At 39.0% G+C, this 24,892-nt stretch overlaps 1 protein-coding gene across 6 annotated transcripts; it reads left to right on the top strand.

Moving 5' to 3' along the window:
- Positions 1-764: 764 nt before the first annotated feature.
- On the top strand, positions 765-23,056 carry LOC134344125 (uncharacterized). 6 transcript variants are annotated; one of them, XM_063043434.1, is made up of 3 exons: positions 1,145-1,568; positions 11,412-12,888; positions 15,744-23,056. In XM_063043434.1, the coding sequence occupies exon 3, from the start codon at positions 16,062-16,064 to the stop codon at positions 21,486-21,488; it is 5,427 nt and encodes a 1,808-aa protein (XP_062899504.1). In that variant the 5' UTR covers positions 1,145-1,568; positions 11,412-12,888; positions 15,744-16,061; the 3' UTR covers positions 21,489-23,056. The 6 variants fall into 6 exon arrangements, with proteins under 6 accessions (XP_062899505.1, XP_062899504.1, XP_062899502.1 ...); XM_063043432.1 differs by lacking the exon at positions 1,145-1,568 and adding an exon at positions 1,907-2,072; XM_063043430.1 differs by lacking the exon at positions 1,145-1,568 and adding an exon at positions 1,907-2,112.
- Positions 23,057-24,892: the final 1,836 nt, after the last annotated feature.

The raw sequence follows: 24,892 nt of genomic DNA, 5'->3' as shown, positions 1-24,892 counted from the left end.
ATTAATCTAGGTGTTTTGGTTTAGAAATATTTAAATTCTATTTTAAGTGCTTTTCCTTTTAAATAAAGATGTGATTTTTGTCTTGCTGGGAATACTTTGCATCTATTTTAGAACAGTAGTGACTTCAAAATTCTCATGGCATCTACAGGCTAAAATCTGAATTCCCGAAGCGCGAGTTTGGTTTGATGCCATTATAAGTTTATGTTTCAGTGTAAGATTTTACCTTTACTGAACATTTATACATGTGACGATGAAAAAAAGACCCCAAAACACCTAATTTGATTTTAGTTGTTGAAATTAGGACATAAAATTGAGCTGTTCAGCTCAAGCATCCTCTATCTGAGAACGAGCCCTTTTCTCAAATGCCTTCATTCATCTTTCCATTAACCATCAGTTTACTCTTCCTTAAATGTTGACATTCACATTCTACAACTTCACAAACTTTTTCAAAAGTAGAATTTTTGTTCTTTTATACTAAATCTTGAAATTATCTCTTAAAGATTTAAAATCACAGAATTGAATTACTCCGAATATCTTTACACATCTCTTTAACCTTAACCCCTGTTCTCCGCTAGATAACCACGGCTTTTTCTAAAAGATATTACTTGATACCTATTTGATTTAAAAAAAATGGACAGAAACGGGAAAAAGCCCCCTCCCTCTCCAACCCATCAAAATGACGGCGGAAGCGTGGTGTGAGTTAGTTAGATTCCAACTCTCGGTCGTCATACGCGTAGATGATCTAAACAAGGTATGGGGTTGAACGCAGGCAAGCGGAGATTCCAGCTACCGGTCTCCTTGGCTAATCACTCGATCAACACTCAAATGATTTTCAGCTATTCCACTTGATCGACGGACATAATTTTTTTTTAAATACGAAGCGTGCACAGAATTCCGAACTGACATGGTTGGTATAAAATATCCAGTATTTCCTTCTTTTTGTATTACAACATAGAATATTTTTCTTTAGATGTGCGGAAACCTTTAATCGTGGGAAGTTTTTTTTTGTCCTTGTCTGTTCGTCAGAGGACTTTAAAACCACATTCATCTGTACTGACGGAAGGAAAACTTACCGGCGAATCAATATATGGAATCGTAAAATAATTACAACTGCTTCTAGGATAAGATGATTGAGGCATTGAGTCATGCACGTCGAAATAAACGTGAATAAGTTATCATCTGTCATGGTGCAGGGACGTAAATTTGGTCTCTAGTCTTTAGTATTTACAATGAAGTTGAATATATTTTTTGAACAATTCTATCTACGCATGGATTGCCACCTAATCTGTTTGGAGTGAATTCCGTAGTAGCCATGGAAGGAATGTGGATTTAAATTCAGAACGTTGCTAGCGGAAAACCGACATGCGGATTTCAGTGCAAAAAGAAAGCCTCTGTTTGTTAGAATTAGCTCAACGTTGCCGACAAATTCCGGTGTATCTTTGTGTTGTCCATGTATCCAGATTTGCTTCTAACTAAGCGCAAGTATTTGCAAGTTTTCATAATTCCGCTAGCATTTTTTAAAAATGCTTTTCAAATCCAAGTATGCAGTGGGAAAATATTTAGATCAGGTACTACATACTTAAATGGGTTTTTAAGATATTGCTTATCTTTCTTTGTATGGCACTTTGACATTTACAGAATAGATAATGACTCGTCCCTTTTTCTCCTACAACGGGATGAGTGGTTTTTTTAAGTCTGTCGCATATTTTAACGTTGGTGGCGGCAGGAAAATAGGTCGCGGGCTTGAAGATGAGCGAGTTTGGATGTGGAATGCAGCGCTGTGTGGGTGGGGGTGGGGGGGATGCTTGTTATTTATTTTCAGCAGACGCTCGCGCCTCACAGCTCGTCAGTAGATTTCTATAGTCGCGCGCCCAGCCAATAGGAGCCGCCGCTGGCGGTTGTGCACAATGGCAGCTTGTAAAGGCGAGTCGCCGGCGGCGGAGAGGGTTCTGTGGCCGCTCAGCGTGGCGAAGCGGTTACTAAATAGTCCTCGGGAACTATTTGTCCGTCGTTGTCGTCGTCGTCGTCTGAGGCAGTGGCGGCGGTGGTCGATGACGGGCGTCGCGATTAAGGTGCTTCCGTTTTTATTTCGCCAGAGCAGAGCCAGCAATCGTGAGTCTCGTTGTGGATGAGATAGACGGGGATTTTTTTTTTGTCTTGGGGAGGGGTTGCCGGGTGACGTGGAATTTATTCGGGTGCTTTCTATAGGGAAGCGGAAAGCGCGGGATTGCTCGGTGAGGGGGAACGAGCTTTTGACATGGCGGAGGGGGTCTTGTCCTGTAGCTCCAGCAGTGCTATTCCGTGACAGTTGTGCTAAGTACCCCAACCAAACCTGACGGGGCATCTCTCCATACCCCAGAAGATTTACCACTCACTTTCCTCTCCCGCACATCAACCCATCACACTTGCTACATCTAATTTTATTTCTCCAGGCACTTTCATCTAATTCTAGCTCATCTTACTCTCTGACTTCTTGAGAATACCCCAACCCACTCCGTCGGCAAACAGTAATACTATTGTTCACACGGCAAACCTCCTCCCTTCCCCTCCAACCCCTCCAACCCCAAACTATCCTCAAGGTACATAACACCAACCCCGCACACTTACTACTCTTACTCAAACTCTAAATCTTCAATTCTTCATTTGAGCAACGACAGATCTTTCCCTGGGCCCCATGAGTGATCTCATCCTGAGATTTTTCTTATACTCTTTTGAAGAATCTGAGCTGCTACTTTCTCTTCACAGTCTTTTACCCCCTTCTACCCACATGAATATGCTGAACCACTCCCGATTCCTAACATTGATGCTGTTTCCACAATTCCAGAAGACTTCATTCACTCTTAACTGGGGCATAATTTGACTATGTTACTCTCCATCCAAAGGGAGAACTAATGAAGTGATGGGGGTGGGGGGTCAATGTGTGCGTGCTGGTGGATTTGTAACTGAAGCATTTGTGGACAGGAAGGTTTGTACTAATCTTAATCTTGCTATCTTTGAGGAGAGGAAGATCCAATTGAAGTGGACTTAATATACATTGTAAAATATCATTACTGCCAAATACAATAGATTTAGAACAGACTTTACTGTGGCTGGTGGCAAATTGTATACAAGCACACCCTGTTATTGGCTAGTATTTCACCACAGTTGTCATGCATGAGGGGAACTGATCCCAGTTCATTGAGAAATGCAAAGAAAAACTTACCAAGAGCAGCATTAATTAAGTGCCTGCTGGATTGCATCCAGAGGAAGCCTGAAGTAGGGAGCTAACTTTCTCAAACCTGCATTCAGATTGGCTTTCAAAAATGTCATTAACAAATTATGCAGGAGGTTTATGGATTATATAAACAAGGCTTTTGCTTGAACATTCCAGGCCCCAACAATGGCAGAGATTAGACGATGCATTTTGAATCATCTGGAGCCAGATACAATGTTGCAGTAGTCATGGGTGAATTTCAATATACCTGTACAACTAGATTGGAAAAATCAGGTTGGTGTGTGAGAATTTGTACAATGCCTATAAGATGGCTTTTTAGAGCAGCTTGTGATTGAGTCCTCTAGGGGATCAGCTGTTCTCGAATGGGTGTTGTATGATTAACCAGATTTGATTATGGAGTTTAAGGTAAAGGAACCCTTAGGACACAGTGGTCATAATATGATTGAATTCACCCTGCTATTTGAAAGGGAGAAGCCAAAGTCAGACGTATCAATATTACAGTGGAGAAAAAGGGATTTATAGAGGTGTGAGAGAGGAACTGGCTAAAGTTGATTGAAAGGGATGATGGCAGAGCAGTAATGGCTGGAGTTTCTGGGAGCAATCTGAAAGGTGCAGGATAAATACATCCCAAGGAAGAAGAATTCTAAAGGCAGGATACACAACAACGGCTTACAAGGGAAGTCAAAGCCAACATAAAAGCAAAAATTACTGTAAAGTTAGATGATTGGGGAAATTTTAAAAACCACTAGAAGATAACTAAAAAAGCCATGCGGGGGTGCGGGAAGGAAGGTGAAATATGAAGGTAATCTAGTCAGCAATGTCAAAGAGGATACCGAACATTTTTTTCAGATATATAGAGATGAGGGTAGATATTGGACCACTAGAAGTTGACACTGGAGAGGTAGTGATGGGGGCTGAAGAAATGGCGGACAAACTGAATAAGTATTTTGCATCAATCTTCACCATGGAAGATACTACCAGTATGCCGAAGGTTTGAGGGTGTCAGGGTGCAGAAGTGATCGCAGTTGCTATTACTCTGGAGAAGGTGCTTGGGAAACTGAAAGGTCAGGTAGATAAGTCACCTGGACCAGATAGACTACATCCTAAGGTTCTCAAGGAGATTGTGGAATAATGATCTTTAAATAATCATGAGATTCTGGAATGGTTCTAGAGGACTAGAAAATTGCAAATGTCACTCCATTCTTCAAGAAGGGAGGGAGGTAGAAGAAAGAAAATTATAGGCCACTTAGACTGACCTCACTGGTTGGGGAGATGTAGTTTTCGGGTAATTGGAGGCATATAATAATAATGGCCAAGGGCAGAATGGTTTCCTTAAGGGAAAATCTTGCCTGAAAAATCATTTAGAATTCTTTGAGGAAATAACAAGCGGGATAGACAAAGGTAAATCGGATGTTGTCTACTTGGATTTTCAGAAGACCTTTGACAAGATGCCACACGTGAGACTGCTTAATAAGATAACTGCTTAATAAGATAAGAGCCCATGGTATTGCAGGAAAGATTTGAGCATGGAACGAGCAGTAGCTGATTGGCAGGAGGCAGAGTCGGGGGCGGGGGGCAGAAAGAGAGCCTTTTCTGATTAGTTTCCAGTGACTAGTGGTGTTTTGCAAGTTTGGTGTTGGGATCACTGTTTACATTGTAAGTCAATGATTTGGATAATGGAATTGATGGCTTTGTGGCCAAATTTGCAGATGATATGAAGATAAGTAGAGAGAGAGATAGTTTTATGAAAGCAGGGATGCTGCAGAAGGACTTGGACAGATTAGGAGAATGGGCAAAGAAGTGGTAAATGAAATATAATGTCAGGAAGTGTATGGTCATGCACTTTGGTAGAAGAAATGAAAGGGTTGACTGTTTTCTAAACAGGGAGAAAAGTCATAAATCTGTGGTCCAAAGGAGTCCTCGTGCAGGATTCCCTAAAGGCTAGAGTGTAAGTGGAGTCAATGGTGATGAAGGCAATTCCAGTGTAAGCATTCATTTTGAGAGGACTAGAATATAAAAGCAAGGATGTAATGCTGAGGTTTCTTAAGGTACCACTGAGGCCTCAGTTGGAATATTGTGAGCAGTTTTGGGCCCCTTATATAAGAAAGGATCTGTTGACATTGGAGAGGGTTCAGAGTAGGTTAACGAGAATGATTCTGGGTATGAGTGATTGGTGGCTCTGGGCCTTTACTCGCTGGAATTTAAAAGAATGAGGGCTGATCTTATTCAAACCCGTCGAATGTTAAGACCAGTATTTTTGCAGGCAGGTTTGCTAAAGCAGTTGGAAATGATTTAAACTAATATGGCAAGGGTATGGGAACCAGTACGAGGATGAGCCAGCAGGTTTACAAGTAGATGATGTAATATGTAATATGATTGTAAGGAAGGACAAGCCAATTATTGGGTACAGCTGCAGACAGAGCAAAGAGTTGAGTTGTACCATAGAGGCAAAATTCATAAGGGTGAAGAATGCAGGACTGAAGGTGCTATATTTAAATGCATGTAGCATTCGGAATAAGGTGGACAAACTTCTGGCACAATTAGAGATTGGTCAGTATGACATGGGCATCACTGAGTCATGGTTGAAAGAAGGTCATAGCTGGGAGTTTAACATCAAAGGATATTCTTTGTATCAAAAGGAAAGGCAGGAAGGCATAGGTGGTGGTGTGGCTCTATTGATAAGAGCTGGAATTACATCTTTAGAAAGAGGTTACCTAGGGTCAAAGAATGTTGAATCTTTGTCCGTAGAGCCAAGAAACTGCAATGGTAAAAAAACATTATGGGAATCATATATAGGCCTCCAAACAGTAGCCAAGATGTGGGGTTGAGATTGCAAAGGGAGCAGGAAAGGGCATGTAATAAGGGTAATAACACAATTGTAATGGAAGACTTCAATATGCAAGGGGATTGGGAAGATCAGGTTGTAGTCAGCTTGCAAGAGAGAGAATTTGTTGAATGCCCATGAGATGGGTTTTTAGAGCAGCTTGTGCTCGAGCCTACAAGGGGAAAGGCTATCTTAGATTAGGTGGTGTGTAATAACCCAGATTTTATTAGTCACCCTAATGTAAAGGAACCCTTAGGAGACAGTGATCATAATGTGATTGAATTCACACTGCAATTTGAGAGGAAGAAGCATAAATCACACGTATCATTGCTGCTTTGAAATAAAGGGAATTACAGAGGCATGAGAGAGGAGCTTGCCCAGGTAGATTGGAGGGGGATACTGGCAGGGATGATGATCGAGCAGAGGTGGCTGAAGTTTCTGGGAATAATTCACAAAGTGCGGGATAGGTATGTCCCACAGAAGAAGTTCTCAAATAGCAGGGCTAGGCAACCATGGCTGACAAGGGAAGTTACAGACCGCATAAAAGCCACAGAACAGGCATGTAAGGTAGCAAAAGTGAGTGGGAAGTTGGATGATTGGGAAGCTTTTAAAATCCAACAAAAGGCAACTAAGAAAGATATAAGAAGGAAAAAGATAAAATATGAGGACAAACTAGCCAATAATATAAAGCAGGATACTAAAGGGTTTTTCTTTTAGTTATATAAAAATAAAAAGGAGGTGAGCATTGATATTGGACCACTGGAAAATGATGCTGGTGAGGTAGTAATGGGGGACAAAGAAATGGCAAATTAACTTCCTAAGTACTTTGCTTCAGTCTTTTGTGTGGAAGACACTAGCAGTGTGCTAGAGGTCAGTGAGTGTCAGGGAGTAGGAGTGAATACCATTGCTATTACAAAGTAAAAAGTGCTAGGCAAGCTGAAAGGGCTTAAGGTGGATGAGTCACCTGGCTCAGATGGACTACGCCCCAGTCCTGAAAGAGGTTCCTGAAGAAGTTGCTGGTCCTGATCTTTCAAGAATCCTTTGATTTTGGCATGGTCCTGGAGAACTGGAAAATCACAAATGTCACTCCACTCTTTAAGAAGGGAGGAAGGTGAAAGAGAGGAAATTGTAGCCAGTTAACCTAACCTCAGTGGTTGGGAAAGTGTTGGAGTCCATTATTAAAGACGAAGTTTTGGGATACTTGGAATGCCTGGAGACTAATGATACAATAAGACAAATTCAGCATGGTTTCTGTAAAGGGAAATCCTCCCTGACAAATCTGTTAGAATTCTTTGAGCAGATAGCAAACAGGGTAGACAAAAAGGCAGTGGATGTCATTTACTTAGATTTTCAGAAGGCTTTTGATGAGGTGCCTCACATGAGGCTGCTTAACCAGGTAATATCCTATATATTACAGGAAATATACTGACATGGATAGAGGAATGGCTGACAGGCAGGAGGCAGCGAGTGGGAATAAAAGGGGTATTTTCTGGTTGGCAACCAGTGTCTTCTGGTGTTCCTCAGGGATCAGTATTGCGAACGTTACTTTTCACATTGTTTGTCAGTGATTTGGATAACGAAATTGATGGCTTTGTGGCAAAGTTTGTGGATGACTCGTAGATAGGTGAAGGGGTAAGTAGTGCTGAGGAAGCAATGCGATTGCAGAATGACTTAGACAAATTGGAAGAATGGGCACAAAAGTGGCAGGTGGAATACAGTGTTGGGAAATGTATGATAAGACATTTTTGGTAAAAAGGAACAGTAGTGCGGATTATTATCTAAATGGGGACAAGGGTCAAACATCAGAAGTGCAAAGGGACTTGCGAGTTCTCATGCAAGGCTCCCAGAAGGTTAATTTACAGGTGGAGTCTGTGGTAAAGAAGGCAAATGCAATGTTGGCATTTATTTCAAGGGGAATAGACCATAAAAACAAGGAGATAATGCTAAGCCTTTGTAAGAAACTAGTCAGTCCGCAGTTTTCGGCCCCATACCTCAGAAAGGACGTGTTGTCATTGGAGAGGGTCCAGAGGATGTTTACGAGGATGATTTTGGGAATGAAGGAATTAACATGTGAGGAGTGTTTGGCAGCTTTGGGACTGTACTCACTGGAATTTGGATCTCATTGAAACCTACCGAGTATTGAAAGGATGTGGTGGGGGTATACAGAACTAGAGGGCACAGTCTCAAAATTGAGGAGTGACTTTGTAGAACGGAGGTAAGGAGGAATTTTTTTAGCCAGAGAGTAGTGAAACTGTGGAATGCTCTGCCACAATCTGATGTGGAGGCCAAGTTCATGGGTATATTTAAGACAGAAGTTGATCATTTCCTGATTGGTCAGGGCATCAAAGGAGATGGCGAGAAGGCAGGTGTATGGGGTTGAGTGGGATCTGGGATCAGCCATGAAGGAGTGGTGGAGCAAACTCAATGGGCTGAATGGGCTAATTCTGCTCCGATGACTTATGTTGAATCCAACATAAAAGCCAAAGAGGGCATATAATAGAGCAAAAATGAGTGGGAATTAGAGAATTGGGAAACGTAATAACCAATAGAAGACAACTTAAAAAAAAAGCTGTTAAGAAGGAAATGTTGGAATAAAAAATAAGCTCGCCAGTAATAATGAGGATATCAAAAGTTTCTTCAGATACATAAAATGTAAAAGAGAAGTGGGAGTGGATATTGGACAACTGGAAAATAATGCTGGTGAATTAGTAATGGGAGACGAGGAAATGGTGAACGAACTGAATATGTATTTTGCATCAGCCTTTACTGTGGAAGACATACAGGAGTCAGAAGTGTGTGAAATTGTCATTATTAGGGAGAAAGCTTTTGGGAAACTGAAAGGTCTGAAGTAGCTAAGTCACCTGGACCAGATGGTGTACACCCAGGGTTTTGAGAGAGGTGGCTGAAGAGATTGATGAAGCATTAGTAGTGATCTTTCAAGAATTGCTAGATTCTGGAATGGTTCCGGAAGACTGGAAAATTGCATATGTCACTCCAATCTTCAAGAAAGGAGAGAGGCAGAAGAAAGGAAATTATAGACCAGGTAGTCTGACCTCTGGCTGAGAAGATGTTAGAGTCGATTATTTGGGATGTGGTTCCAGGGTACTTGCAGGCACATGATAAAGTAGCATAGTTTCCTCAAGGAAAAATCTTGCCTGACAAACCTGTTGAAATTCTTTGAAGAAATAACAAGCAGAATAGACACAGGAGAATCGGTGGATGTTGTGTACTTCAATTTTTTTCAGAAGGTCTTTGACAAGGTGTCATACATGAGGCTGCTTAAGTTAAGAGCCCATGGTATTACAGGAAAGATACTAGCATGGATAAAACAGTGGCTGATTGGCAAGAGACAGACAGAGGAACCCTTTTCTGGTTGTGTCTGGTGTCTAGTGTTCTACAGAGGTCTGTGTGGGGATCGCATCTTTTTACGTTTTATGTCAATGACTTGGATGACGGAATTGATGGTTTTGTTGCAAAGTTTGTGGACTATACAAAGATAGGTGGAGAGGCAGGTTATTTTGTGGAGGTAGAGAGACTGCAGAAGGACTTACTAGGAGAATGGGCAAAGAAGTGGCAGATGGAATACCGTGTCGGGAAGTGTATGGTCATGTACTTTAATATAAGAAATAAAAGGGTAGGCTATTTTCTAAATGCAGAGAAAATTTTAAAAATCTGGGTGCAAAGGGACTCCGGAGTCATTGTGCAGGATTTCATAAAGGTTAATTTGTAGGTTGAGTTGGTGGTAGGAAGACAAATGCAATGTTGGCATTCATTTAGAGAGGACTAGAATATAAAAACAAGGATGTAATGTTAAGGCTTTATAAAACCTCAGTTGGAGTATTATGAGAAGATTTCAGCCCCCTATCTTGGAAAGGACTTGCTGATACTGGAGAAGGTTCAAAAGAGGTTCATGAAAGTGATTCTGGGATTGAATAGCTTGTCATGAAGAGAATTTGATGTCTCTGGGCCTGTATTTACTGGAATACAGAAGAATGGGGGGTGACCTAATTGAAACCTATTGAATGGTGAAAAGCCTCGATAGATTGGGTGTGGAGAGGATGTTTCCTATGGTGGGAGAGTCTCAGAATAGAGGACACAGCCTCAGAATAGAGGGGTATCTGTTTAAAACAGAGATGAAGAGGAATTTCTTTAGCCAGAATCTGTGGAATTCATTGCCACAGGCAGCTGTGGAGGCCAAATCTTTGGGAATATTTAAGGCAGAGGTTGATATATTCTTGATTAATCATGGCATGAAGGTATATGGGGATTGGGGCTAAGAGGGAAAATGGATCAGCAATTGGTGAAATGGCAGAGCAGACTCTGGGCAAAAAGGCCTAATTCTGTTCCTGTATCTTATAGTCTTATGATTGGGTGGTTAAGAAGGCATATGGCATGCTTGCCTTTATTATTTGTGGTATTGCATTCAAAAATCAAGAAGTTATGTTGCACCTTTATAAAATTAATTAGGTTGCAATCTGGAGTATTGCATATATTTTTGGTTGCCCCATTACTGGAAGGATGTCAAGGCTTAGGAGAGGATACAGAAGTTTAGCAGGATGCTACCTAGGTTAGAGTGCATGTGGATAACCGGGTTGTTTTTGGTTCTGGAGACGGGCAGAGAGTGAGGCGAGATCTTTCAGGTTTATAAGATTATCAGAAGTAGAGATGGAGTAGATAGACAGTATCTTTTTCCTAGGGTTGAAATGTCTAATACCAGAGGATATGCATTTAAGTTCAAAGGAGATGTGAAGCGCAAGTTTTTTTACACAGTGTGGTGTGTGCCTGCAAAGCATTATCTGGGGTGATGTTACAGGCAGGTATATTAGGGACTTACAAGAGGTGTTTAGATAGGCTCAGAAATGTGATGGAAATGGAAGGATAGGAACATTGTGTAGGCATAAGGGATTAATTTAGTTGGCCATTTGATTGCTAATTTAATTGGTTTATCATAATATTGTGTTGTACTGTTCTCTGCTTTATTGACCAACTACCTGTATTTCTAAGTGTTGTGTAAGATCAAAATAGCATTTGACTGTCTATCTTTGGCTGTAAGATGCCCTAGTTGATGGAATCAGGAGACAATTATCCATTGGCTGGATTCAATATTATGTATGAACAGATGATCGTTGGAGGCTAATACTTCCCTTGAACATCATTTATAAGGGACCCAGTGAGCACAAGGGACTGAAGTCATCAATTACAGCTCCATCCTCTTGGGGGGCGGGGGGACAGAAAAGTAGTCCCTTATTCTGGAATATCTGATCAACATGTGGGATGACAAATGTGATACTTTTGCTATAGAAACAAAGATAAGTGCCAATAACAAAAAAAATATAAGGGAATGGCTATGACCATTGTCTATTTCTCTCACAGTCAATGTCCTGGATGGTCACTGCTGACAAGAAACTCAATGGAACATAACTAAATAGTGTGAATGCAAAAATCAAGGCAGAATTGGGTGTTCTACAGCAATCAACTCATCCCTGATTCATGAAGCCTTTCCACCATTTGCATAGAGCATCGAGAATGAGAAGTAGCAGTCTGCTGCATTTGCCTGGAAGGATGAAACACTTGAGCTGGGTAACACCCAGAATAAAGCAGCCTATTCAACCGCAACAACACTCATAAAATGCTGGAGGCACTCAGCAGGTCAGGTAACATCTATGGAGGGAAGTAAACAGTCACTGGGACCGGAAAGGAAGGGAGCAGAAGCCAGAATAAGAAGATAGGAGAAAGTGGGGGTAGGGGAGTACCAGCCGACAGCTGAAAAAAGGTGAGGGAAAGGAATGTGGGTAGGTGAGGGAGGGGGATGATGTAAGAAGCTGGGAAGTGGCAAAGGACTGAAGAAGGGATCTAAGAACAGTGGGCCATGGAAGAAAGGGAAGGAGGGGAACCAGAAGAAGGTGATAGATCATGAGGACAGAGGATTGTAAGAGAAGAGGTGAGAGGATAACTGGAATGGGGAACCATTCTCTTTCCCTGTCTTCAAGGTTTGCCCATCACCTCCCTGTGGTTCCTTTCTTCCTTCATAGTCATAGTCATTCTTTATTGATCCCGGGGGAAATTGGTTTTCTTTACAGTTGCACCATAAATAATAAATAGTAATAGAACCATAAATAGTTAAATAGTAATATGTAAATTATGCCAGTAAATTATGAAATAAGTTCAGGACCAGCCTATCGGCTCAGGGTGTCTGACTCTCCAAGGGAGGAGTTGTAAAGTTTGATGGCCACAGGCAGGAATGACTTCCTATGACGCTCTGTGCTGCATCTCGGAGGAATGAGTCTCTGGCTGAATGTACTCCTGTGCCCACCCAGTACATTATGTAGTGAATGGGAGACATTGACCAAGATGGCATGCAACTTAGACAGCATCCTCTTTTCAGACACCACCGTGAGAGAGTCCAGTTCCATCCCCACAACATTCCCTTTATTCCTTGGTCCATTGTTCTCTCCTGTTGGATTACTACTTTAGCTCTTCCACTTATAACCTCCTAGTTTGCATCACTTCCCCTCCCTCTCACCCATTTTACCCCTCAACTTGTCTCACCGATCACCTACTTTTTTTCCTCCCCCCCCGACCTTTTTATTCAGATCCTGTCCCCTTTCTTTCTAGTTTCGATGAAGGGTCTTTGCTTGAAACATAGCCTGTTCATTTCTTTCCATAAATGCCACCTGACCTGTTGAGTTCCACCAGTATTTGAGTGTATTATTCAAGATTTCCAGCATCTGCAGAATCTCTTGTGCCTACCATTTAACTGGAGCATTGTAATAATGTTGTATAGTTCTTTCAAGAGACTTTATGGGAACTTGGCAAAGCTGCTTTGACAGTACCTCCACTATCAAAAAGGGTAAATGCCTTAGATTCCTAGGAATGTCTTTGGTATCATCTTCTTGAAGTATTGGCAGTGCTTTGACGTAGCTAATTGGCTTGCTACCTCTGAAGAAAGGATAATTCATAGAAAAACCATGTTTGTTTAAGATTGTTAGTTACATAGACAAAACTGAGTAACATGGTGGTAAGTTTTCTTGAAGAGCAGTCACAAATCCTTTGAGTTTGTTATCATAGCTTCACCACTTTTATTTGAACAATTTAAGTAATCAAACTAATCTGGTGAAATTTGGGTATTTTCTACATCATTAGTGTATTAATGTGACTATGTTATTGAGCAACTAGTGTCGTGGTGCTCACCTGCATCTTTTATTTCCGATGTTAATACTGGAAAGAAACTAAAGTTTTTCATTCAAAATTAGACATTTTCAAAATGATGATTGAATTATCAGTATCTTGATTCTGATAACTTGTATTTAACGCCATGGGTGATAAACTGTTTTAATTGCAAGAAGAAGAAACTATTCAAATATTCTGGTTGAGGGAAAGTGGAAAGAATGAAAGACAAAGTTAACTTTATAACTATTTGAAATCTGTTTCAGTCTTCAATCCATATATTTAGGCAATACAATCATTTTAGCATTTGGGTTAGACAGACTATCTGTCTGCATCACATTAAAAGGACTGAAGAAAATAATCTCTAATGATTTGCTTGTGTTAATAATGAGTCAGAAGTAGATTAGGTGCACAGGAAGGTTTTTTGTACTGCTTTTCAAGAAAGTATGGTGCTATAATCCCTAGAAGTAAAGCTCAGCTAATTTAAATAATAGTAGATCAGTAAAAGTCGGTTTTAAAGCACTGAACTTTCATGTTGATGTGAATGCATTAAGAACTGTTTATAGCTTAATTGAAGTGGTTGTATAAAATATCTTTCATTATTTCCAGAATATATTAGAATTGGAACTTTAGCAAAAAAATGAAGAACTGTAAACTTACAAACTAAGGGGCCAAGGCACTATGCCTCCAGGCAAAAATATCTGATGCAACTGTGCTAAAAGAAATGTTCTCCTTGACATGCCAACCTCCTCCTCTCACCACTACCAAACAAGCTATGAAATGTTGTAATGGTATTCAACACTGTTTGGTCCAAATTCCCTATACCTTGTTAAATTAATCCAAACAATTTAAAACATTACACATTGTTATAAAATGACAAATTAAACAACCTTTAAGTTCTATATCAAAAGAATGGATCCTTAATCTGTGCAAGCTATTTATAGGTTAATTACTATCATTTTATCTTTTAAAGGAAGGTATAATTCTATTTTGGACACATTCTTTATGAATTAACATACTTGGAAGAAAATTGACATCATTGGAAGCTGTTGAGTGCTTTATGTTGCAGTCATGTAAATCGTTATCTACAGCTTGGTTAATCCTTGACCTTTTATTTTAATTGCGGGAGCTGTTGTTTTGAATTTGGATGCCATTTTCCTGTAATGAAACTGGAGTTGGTCTGTAATTTTATACTTGTTAATAAATTGTTGGGATGCGTTTGCTTTTCCTTTGAGAAGAGTACATGAGTTTCACACACTTCTGTTTTCATGGTTTGCTAATTTTCACCAGCTGTTTTTCTTGGGTCTTTAAATCCTGTTTAAACATTAAGCTGTTCACAGTGTTCTCACTGAAATATATTTTCTTTTAGTGTCTCAGCTGCTACACTGCAGAGCCTTTTTATTCTTGGTAAATTCAAGCTCCACCTCAGATTGTTGTGGTCTTTTCTATATGCTGTTGCAGCTTCTCATACTTTTAATCTTTCCCTCCATTTAAAGCCTCTAATCCTTTAACATTTGCTATTTCAATGGTGTTACTATCTTATGTCAATCACAGATAAAATCATTATTTTGCCCTTCATCCTTATTCCATTGTCCATTTTGCACCTCTTCATCCAAGTGTAATGAAGAAAAATGTCTTCCAGTTTACATAAAAACTGCATTTTCAAAGTCTCATTTATCAAGCTTTTGATCTTCCATTCAATGCTGCATTTTTTTACCTAGTGCAGTCCATGACATCACTTCACTACCAGTGGCCTAATCCCCATTAAAACTCTTACACTTTGACCAATGTGTTCAATGCTCCTTTCGGTCAAAGGAGCACAGAGATAAGCTGATAAAGGGATAATTCGTTCAAGTTATTGCCGGTGCTGGATGGACCACCTAGAGGATCGTCACCCCTTAATTCTAGATATGAAACCATTCACTGCTATGCACCTGCTTTTGAAACATTCTTCCATGCCTTTGCTATTTCCAGATATGACTGTTTTTGCCAGCTCTGCAATCCATTTTCAGTAGACTAGGCCTGCTGAAATACTGCTAAATTCCACCCATCCATCATATAACTGGCCATTTAATGTATATTGGCTCCAGGTTAAGGATTTGTCAAATTTTCATCTTTGCTGCCAAATCCCTTGACTACCTGTTCTATTGTTCTCATCTGCTGCTCTTCTTTAGTACTTAAAAAATATCCAAGATATCAATGGGTCTGCATTCTGATTACCTTGATTTTAAAGGTTCCAAAACCCATAACTGAAATTTTCAAGAGGATGTTCAAGTTTCAATTCTGAAAGCGCTAACTTTACTGTGTTTTCACCATGAAGATGCTGCTGTATGTATTTCTGTGAGGAAGTTATTTCTAGTTTTTTTTTAATTATATAAGTCCTTCTAAAGTTAGAGAAGTTAGTGTACACTTCATTTTTATTGTTTTCAGAAAAGTCACTATTTTCATTGTTCATAGTAAACAGTGATTTCATCTTGATGATTTCCCCAGCAGTGATTTTGCAAGATTTTATCTTAGTTTGTGTATTTTTTTCTCTAGAGAGAAACCTTTCCAACACCATTCAAGATTAACTATCCTGGTTGATTCGAAAATCAGGCAATGGTGCAAAAAGGAGTTCAAAGGACACCTGCAAGAAGGAAACATTTTCCATTTCAGCGCCATTTGTATCGTGGCAAGTGACTTTTTTATTGGGCTGATTTAAAAGGAAAAAAAAAATTGCATGTTTTGGAACACAATTGGAACACTGCAAATGTTTGCTTGGAATTGCTACCATAGAGTTATAGAGTTGATGCATCACTCTGCTCTTTCTGAAATCTACTTTTACCAACATACTGAAATTTTGAACAAACTCAAAAAATGCAATTTAAATGGTTAAGAATACTGCTGCCAAAAATGGAAAGATTTTCACAGAAGGAAAGTGTTGCTTGTAATACAGATGTCTCAATGAAGTGTGGTACTGGAAGAAAGCAGACTGCAAGAAAGGCTGTAGTAATGAAGACTCTTCTTGATCCTGCACAGCAAAAGGCTAAACAGAACCCTGTAATGAGTGAAAGGGGAATAGAAAGTTCTGATCGTAGGAAAGCATATGGAAAACAGATTACTGAAATGTTAATGTTTTGTGTTAAGTGTAAAGATGTTCAGAAGTTCAGCTTTGCAGAACTCAAGGAACACTGTCAACAGAAACACCCTGATGATAAACCCATGTTTGTCTGTAGCAAATGTGGTTTCACCGTGGATGATGTGGAACGAATGAATGTGCATGCAATTTCACATAAAGTAGACAGTCCTTTAAGCACAGGTCCTGGTAATGGCAAGGAAGGTCAATCCTCGCGTGTAGAGGGAAAACAACATAAAACCAGACATTTAAAGCCAGATACATTGTACTGTAATAAATGCAGGTTTTCAACAAAAGATCCACTTCAGTTTCAAAAACACACGCTAAGGCATGATGAAATTCAGTATAAGTGTGGACGATGTGATCATGTTTGTTACACAAGGGGAGAATTCCAACGTCACTCTGTACAACATACTGGAACGTTTCCCTTTAAATGTAGGTATTGTGATTATGGTGCAGTACGAAAGGATTATGTTGTGAAACATACCAAGGGAGTGCATAGAGACATTGTAAAAAATGGTGGATCTGTCCTCGTTCTACCAATGCGGAAAGGCCATAAGAAAGCTTTCCCTAAACCGTATAATGGCTTAAAAGGTAAGCAAACAACAACTTCACAAAATGAAAATTCTGCCGGTATGATCTTAAATGATCAAATGGCAGATTCGGTGAATATGGCTCCAAATCTCCAAGAGACTTCCTGTCAACTCCAGGACTTGGATATTGCTGTTCTTCCACAGGCAGATATCACAGTTTCTGGTGAAAATAAGTGCAGTGATAAAACTGTACAATATGTTAAACGTTCGAACTGTTTTCCCACTGATGCTAGAAGGATTCGCCTGCAGGTACTTGCAAATTCTAAGCACATTGTTCAGCCTGGTACTCCCTTAACCTTGGTTACCCCAGCACAAGTAGTTATTCCTTCAAATTGTTTGGCTCAATTAATAGAAATAAAATCTGTTAATGGAAAGCAACAATTGGTATTCAAGCTAATACCACAAGCCTCAGCAACTGCTTGCCCTGTCCTAGGCTCTGATGCATCGGGAATAGCTTCTTTTTCTTCACAAGAAATGGAACAAGACATGAACATAAAACTTGCAAGTCGACAGAAGAGCAGTATGTCAAATAATTCACCTACATTTCTTCCAAAAAATATTGATCATAATTTACTTCCCCATTTTGATCATTTGAAAGAAGATTTTGACGCTGATCAGAATGGTATGGTAATGAATACTAAGACAATCTATTCAACTTCTCATATTTTAGATGATAAAACAAGAAGCTCTTCCACATTGGAGTTCAGAAACAAAAGTAATCCAAAATGGAAACAAAAGGTAATTACAGACCAACTACAAGTCGGAGAATCAGTCACAACTGATTCAACTTGGGCTTCACAGCAGAATGGCTTTGTATCGCCAAATATTTTGGGAAAAGCAGTGCATTGTGTTCTAGATGGCAAAACCATTGTACCTAATTTGAATCTAGATACCCAAGAGATTATTACTCAAGTTGATAATGAATCCTTAACTTTCTCCGGATCTAAGGAAATGCAGAAAAGTAAAAGCCCGTATTTAACTAATGAAGTTGCAACAGGCAAAGGACAAGAATCTGTTTCAAATGGTGAGCAAACTTTCCCATCAAGATTCAACAACACATGCCTTGAAGTCACCTCTATTAACAAAACTTTTGAAAAACCATTTGTACAGCTGCCTAAGGTTGTGCATGTGCTCCCAAAACCAGAAGTATGTTTGTGTGATAACCAATTAATGGGTTCTGGTTGCAAAACTGCAATAAGATCAGTGGAATCTTTGCCAGTCAATGGAACTGAAACCAGTACACAACTTTGTATTAAGTCATTCTCTGCATCTCCTGACACTAGTACGACTACACAGGTGCAGGTGTCTTCTGCCTCATCCAGGAATGTCACATCTTCATCTTCTCAAAACCATGGCCTTCAAGTTGCTTCTAATTTTTTACCTGTACAACCCAGACTTGTATCCAAAGATACAAATCATGCAGAGCATTTGATATGTCAGGGAACTGAAATTGTTAACAAACAACCCATTAATGAACCTTTTAAAAGTGGATTTGAAAATCAAAATATGTGTTGTACTGCAGTACAGAATTTTAGAAACATATCTACATCATACTTGCTTCCACCAGATAGTAATGAAGTCTGCCACATAGACAGTTCGCTCCATACACTGAAAAAGTGTGAAAAGAACAGAAAGATGCCAGATATGCTGTTAAATTCATTGGAACATAGGGAAACCATTGCCAATGATATCAACAAATCAGGACACAATAACCAAATATTGGTTACAAAAACACATAAGGATTTGCAAGAAAAGACTAATTGTCCTAGCTCAGCAGGAGTTTCTATCAACATGTTTACTTCTCGGTCAACTAGCAGTCTTGCCGTCATGAGCAAAGTACATGATGACAATGAACTAGGTAAAAAGGGATTTTTATCTATTAACCCAGATGCTCATTATAGTCAGGATACATTGCAAGGCATTACAGTTAATGCAGACTTAAGTGATTTTGGTAGCCATCATGATTTGGAAGGCAACAAGTCCACTGAAGACCATTTGGTTGATACACAATGGCCAATAATTTCCTCAGTGTTTTCTCTTAGCTCCAGTACAGATATTCCAGATATTCAATGGGACAATGACCAAGACAGTCCTTCATTTGCTTCTGCACAGATCCTAAAACCCAATTTATGTCCCCTGATTCAGGCAGATTGTACAAATCCATCAAATATGTTTGAAGAAAGAAAATCAAATAAAGAATGCCAGATAAGTGAACAGTCACATCATAAGAATCCAGAGCATGTATCCAAATCTGGAGATGTATGCCTCAGTACCACTGCGGTTCGATCAGTGGAAAGTAGAAACCAATTTAAATTATCCAGGGATAAAAATCTGTGTCTTTCCTTATTACCGCCCGTGTCACCTATTGGGATTGAAGACAGTTCTGCACATAGATTCGAGCAGTTTGATGATGACGTTCATATGACCCAGGATGCACATGGGTTGTATTCTGGTGAATTTTCTTTAAATCAAACTAGTTCTAATGTATGTTTAGGACAGTCTCCCACAAGCTGTAATAACACAATAGTGGAGCATTCCACCCATGTCAATAGTTTTGTACAGATAAAACAATTAATTATCACACCTAGCTCTACTGAAAATTCAACAACTTCTCTGACACAGAACCAGCAAACTAAATTGGTCTCTTCCCCGAAACTAAATGTGCTGAATTTATCCCCAGATGGTATATCCATCCAAAGCAAGTCACTGCCAAACATTCCATTGTCAGAAAGATTTGGGAAACCTTCTGTTTTGCATAATATTAGTGGCAACTTTCTACTTTCACCTTCTCCTTCAGGGGAAACAAATGTTCTTGAAGAACACGTTCAGCATCAGGTTGGACTTGCAAAGGTTTGTGAACCAAATGGCAGCAGTTCTGATGGTGTTTCCTTTTATCAGAATATTTGTCATTTCTCAGACGAGGTACAAAAAGATGTGCCTATAACTAGTGCTGTGATGTCTTCCGTGAATCTGTGCCATCAGCTTAGCAGTGATAACAAAGATTCTTTGTTTTCATCAAGCACAAATTTGAAAAATGTTAACTCTGCTCATGATGCTGAGAACCATGAGCAGGTACCTCACAACCTTGGCCAAACACCGCAGCTTCCACCTACAAAACTACAGAACGTTTCACTTTCAGTGTTGTTTCCTGCAGGCAACCAAAGCAATCATACAAAAGTGCAATTAAAGCCACTTAGTAACAGCAGTAGAACACATTCTGTGTTACCTACTAGTATCAACCAGGGACATTGCGCTATACCAGTTGATGCATCTAATCAGACTAAATGTGTTAATCATCTTGTTAATTCCCAAAATACTGATGAAATTAGGAACAATAAACCAAACTGCCTTTGGGAAGGTGGGTCTAGAAGTGCCATCATGGGGCAGAATGTGCTAAATCCACTTCCTCATTTGCAAACTATGCCAGAAATTCCTTCTTTATGTACTACTGCATTTCCGGTCCATTCCATGGAACCCCAAATTAATCCTGAAAGCACACCACCACCTCATCACCAAATGAAAGACACTGACTGCACAAGACATGAAGCCACTTACAAGGTTGTTCCAAGTGGTATTGTGCTTAGAGTATTAAATGCTGCCGAAGAGTCCAAACAAAAAGCATCAGCGGTAAGATGCGAGGTTGTCAACCAGTCGCAAAAATTGAGTGAATTCTCTTCGTTGGTTTCGGAAAGCACAGCAAGAAATTCAGACATGCAGGCACCATTAGTGACAAAGAAGTGCAAAGAACCTAATTCTCTAAGTAATTCCTCTCCCAAAGCAAAACAGACATACAGGAGCTGTAATATGTCTTCTGTTTTGATTGACAAACCAAACGTATGTAATACTACTACAATTAAGTTAGTTGCTCGTCAGAAATCTCAGCAGTTGAAGGACAGCGAAGAATTGCCATTGAAACGGAAGTGTACCAGGAAAGGAAAAACAGATCAAGTACAGCATTTAAAAAATGTAGAGAAAAAAAACAATCTTGTTCCCATTGCTACTGATACTTGTGAGTCGTTAAAGACTGCCCGCAAGCTGAGACTCAAGCCGTTTAATGACAGTCAGTTGGTGAAATGCCCTCGCCGCAATCAGCCTGTAGTTGTGTTAAATCATCCAGATGTAGATGTTCAAGAGGTAACAAATGTAATGCAAACTATAGGCAAGTACAGAGGACATGTACTGAAAGTGGTTTTATCGGAGAGAACAGTTATTTCTCTCAATTTAAAGAAAAAGCAACAAAGACAAGAGATTGCAAATCAAAGTATTTTACATGATAAATGGCAGAATTGCAAGGTAGTCAGTCCAGTAAAGGAAAGGCTTATGTTGAAAATGAAACTCAAAAAGATTCACAAAAATAATTATCAGATTGTGAATAATACTCAAAATGAGCATTTGCAATTTAAATTCCACTGTTGGTTTTGTGGGCGCATGTTTTGTGATCAAGAAGAATGGATTGCTCATGGACAACGTCATTTAATGGAAGCCACCCGGGACTGGAACGATGTCGCCACCATTCAAGAAACAACAGGAAATGGAACTGAAGTACTGAATGCGGAAAGGAAATCTAATCCATAATTACAGATCCAGAAATTTAAGAACTCTAGTTGGTATTGGCCAAGAATACACACAATGTAGAATCATGCATTCTGGCTCACTTACTGGTTTGAAATCTTTAAATGCTGCTTTAACTTTAATGTAAATTATACTTTGGTAAGGTGAGTTACGTAACGTAGTTTACTGTCCCTTGGCAAAGCGTGCAGTGCAGAAAATTCAAAAGGAAAGCTATAATTTATCATTAAAGAATTACAATTGGAAGAGACGTTGGAATGTTCTAATGTAATACCCATCACAAGAAAATAATACTGAATGTACAATGAGGAACTTGTATTTAGAGATTCTTAATTTTGCTCTAGGTTCTGTATTCATTTTGCTCTTATTTAATACTTAACATTTTGTAGAGTTGAAGTAAACTAACTTATGAAACAAGTGCTTTTTTGCACAGTTTTGAAATACTTTACATTGGTATTTTATTAGTGCACTTGGTGAAATGTTGAATGTTCATTTCTGATGTATAGGCAGATGGTGTCTGAAGTATTAAATTTATGTGCACCATTTTGAAGAATATGCCATGAAATTCATTTCCATCAGCAGTGTTAAGTGTTAGTGGTGGTGTACTATGCCTGAAGTTTCATTCCATTGGAATGAATTAGGGATTTGGTATGCCATACGTTGGGTTTTAGTTTTTGTACTATTATAAGATTGACTAATTTCAATATTATATTTGATTTCAATTGAATAAATGTTTGGAGGTGGTGTGTAATGTGCTGACATTAGTTATATAGGAAATTTATTGCTCCTAAATGGATGAATTTCAATGCAATAATTTGTAGAGTAGATTAAACACCACAGTTAAATGTGTTCAAGAAATTGATGTTTTTGCATTCGTTCAGTTTATATTTGGCATAATAAACAAAATGGGGAGATGTTCTTGTTTTAAAACATGGCTTTTGTTGGGCACTTGCTTTTTACTCTGGATATATTTTAATTTCAATATCATTATGGCTTCTAAAGAACAGACAGATTGGAGTTCAAGTACTTCAATTTGTTGAAAACTTTTAATTTCCCATGCTACCAGTATGAAATATTTTTGTATTAATTTTGAATTATGGAAAAATCTTGCTTTTTCATTTAAATTAGCTTTCATGCCATTAATTCTGTCTGTTACCAATATAAATTCTGAACTTGAATCTTATTTGTGGAATTGTTTTTGGTCTATATTTATAAACCATTGTAAAATTACAAGTTACTGAGTTTTCTAGTTTAATCATGCTTTTCCTTTTCCTTGAAACATTACATTTGCTTAGACTAAACATTTGCTTGTTTAGTCTAAGTTGAGATACTCTGTAACAACTGAAAGACTGCCTGCCTTACAGAAGTGCTGTAATTGATGTTACTCAAAGCTGTTTTAAGTGACAATTTAAAAAAAATTAGTTAGCCCCAGACAATAGAAGAATATCAGAGTTTGGTATTGGGAACAACATGACTTCATTCAAAAAATATTAGCTGCTTTTAAAATGACCATAAAATAGACTGAGAAATATTAAAGGAATCTTCATGGACCATGCTGCTAATTACGTTGAAGAAAACCTGAATGAAAAATGAGAACAATTTTAAATCTTTTTTCTCTGTGAATGCATTTATCTGTCTGAAATTAGCTTAAATAATAATGAAACAGAATAAAATGACAATTTAATTTTTCATTTTAAATATTAATATTTTCTCAGAAATATTTTGATTTTTAAGACAGTAGAACTTTAAAGTTGCATGATGCAGTCTCATTTCACTAACTTTAACCTTTGTTCTCATGCTTAAGAACAAATTTTATAGAACAACTTAGTATTGATTTGTGGTGTGCATTTTCTACTTGGTTTTGCCAATATGTCTGGACTGAAACCTGTTAACACATATAGTGGCATGCAAAAGTTTGGGGACCCCTGGTCAAAATTTCTGTTAGTGTGAATAGCTAAGCGAGTAAAAGATGGCCTGGTTTCCAAAAGGCATAAAGTTAAAGATGACACATTTCTTTAATATTTTAAGCAAGATTACTTTTTATTTCCATTTTTTACAGTTTCAAAATAGCAAAAAAGTAAAAGAGCCCAAAGCAAAAGTTTGGGCACCCTGCGTGGTCAGTACTTAGTAACACCCCCTTTGGCAAGTATCACAGCATTTACAAACGCTTTCTGTAGCCAGCTAAGAGTCTTTCAATTCTTGTTTGGGGGATTTTCGCCCATTCTTCCTTGCAAAAGGCTTCTAGTTCATCTTGCATGCACTGCTCTTTTGAGGTCTATCCACAGATTTTCGATGATGTTTAGGTTGGGAGACTCTGAGGGCCATGGCAAAACCTTCAGCTTGCGCTTCTTGGGGTAGTCCATTGTGGATTTTGAGGTGTGTTTAGGATCATTATCCTGTTGTAGAAGCCATCCTCTTTTCATCTTCAGCTTTTTTTCTTCACAAACGATGTGATGTTTGCTTCTAGAATTTGCTGGTATTTAATTGAATTCATTCTTCCCTCTACCAGTGAAATGTTCCCTATGCCACTGGCTGCAACACAAACCCAAAGCGTGAACAATCCACCCGTGCTTAACAGTTGAAGTGGTGTTCTTTTCAAGAAGTTCTGCACCCTTTTTTCTCCAAACATACCTTTGCTCATTGCGGCCAAAAATTTCTATTTTAACTTCATCAGTCCACAGGACTTGTTTCCAAAATGCATCAGGCTTGTTTGGATGTTCCTTTGCAAACTTCTGGTGCCGAATTTTGTGGTGAGGATGCAGGAAATGTTTTCTTCTGATGACTCTTCCATGAAGGTCATATTTGTACAGGTGTCGCTGCACCATAGAGCAGTGCACCATCACTCCAGAGTCTCCTAAATCTTCCTGAAGGTCTTTTGCAGTCAAACGGGAGTTTTGATTTGCTTTTCTAGCAATCCTACAAGCAGTTCTCTCAGAAAGTTTTCTTGTTCTTCCAGTCCTCAACTTGACCTCCACCGTTCCTGTTAACAGCCATTTCTTAATTACATTACGAACTGAGGAAAGGGCTACCTGAAAATGCTTTGCTATCTTCTTATAGCCTTCTCCTGCTTTGTGGGCATCATTTATTTTAATTTTCAGAGTGCTAGGCAGCTGCTTAGAGGAGCCCATGACTGCTGATTGTTGGGAAAAGGTTTGAGGAGCCGGGGTATTTATAAAGCTTTGAAATTTGCATCACTTGGCCTTCCCTAACAATGACTGTGAAAAAGCCATAGCCCTAACAAGCTAATTAAGGTCTGAGACCTTGGTAAAAGTTATCTGAGAGCTCAAATCTCTTGGGGTGCCCAAACTTTTGCATGGTGCTCCTTTCCTAATTTTCACTCTAAAATTATACAAAACAAAAATAATACTCTAATCTTGCTTAAAATGTTGAAAAGAATGTTTCATCTTTAA

Source organism: Mobula hypostoma, chromosome 3 (genome assembly GCF_963921235.1).
Source record: "Mobula hypostoma chromosome 3, sMobHyp1.1, whole genome shotgun sequence".
NCBI lineage: Eukaryota > Metazoa > Chordata > Chondrichthyes > Myliobatiformes > Myliobatidae > Mobula > Mobula hypostoma.
Note: the sequence above shows the minus strand (reverse complement) of the source record. Positions and strands in the feature narration are given on the sequence as shown.

Excerpts from the sequence above, each read along its gene's own strand:
- LOC134344125 (XM_063043435.1), top strand. The coding sequence starts at position 16,062 with ATGCAATTTAAATGGTTAAGAATACTGCTGCCAAAAATGGAAAGATTT.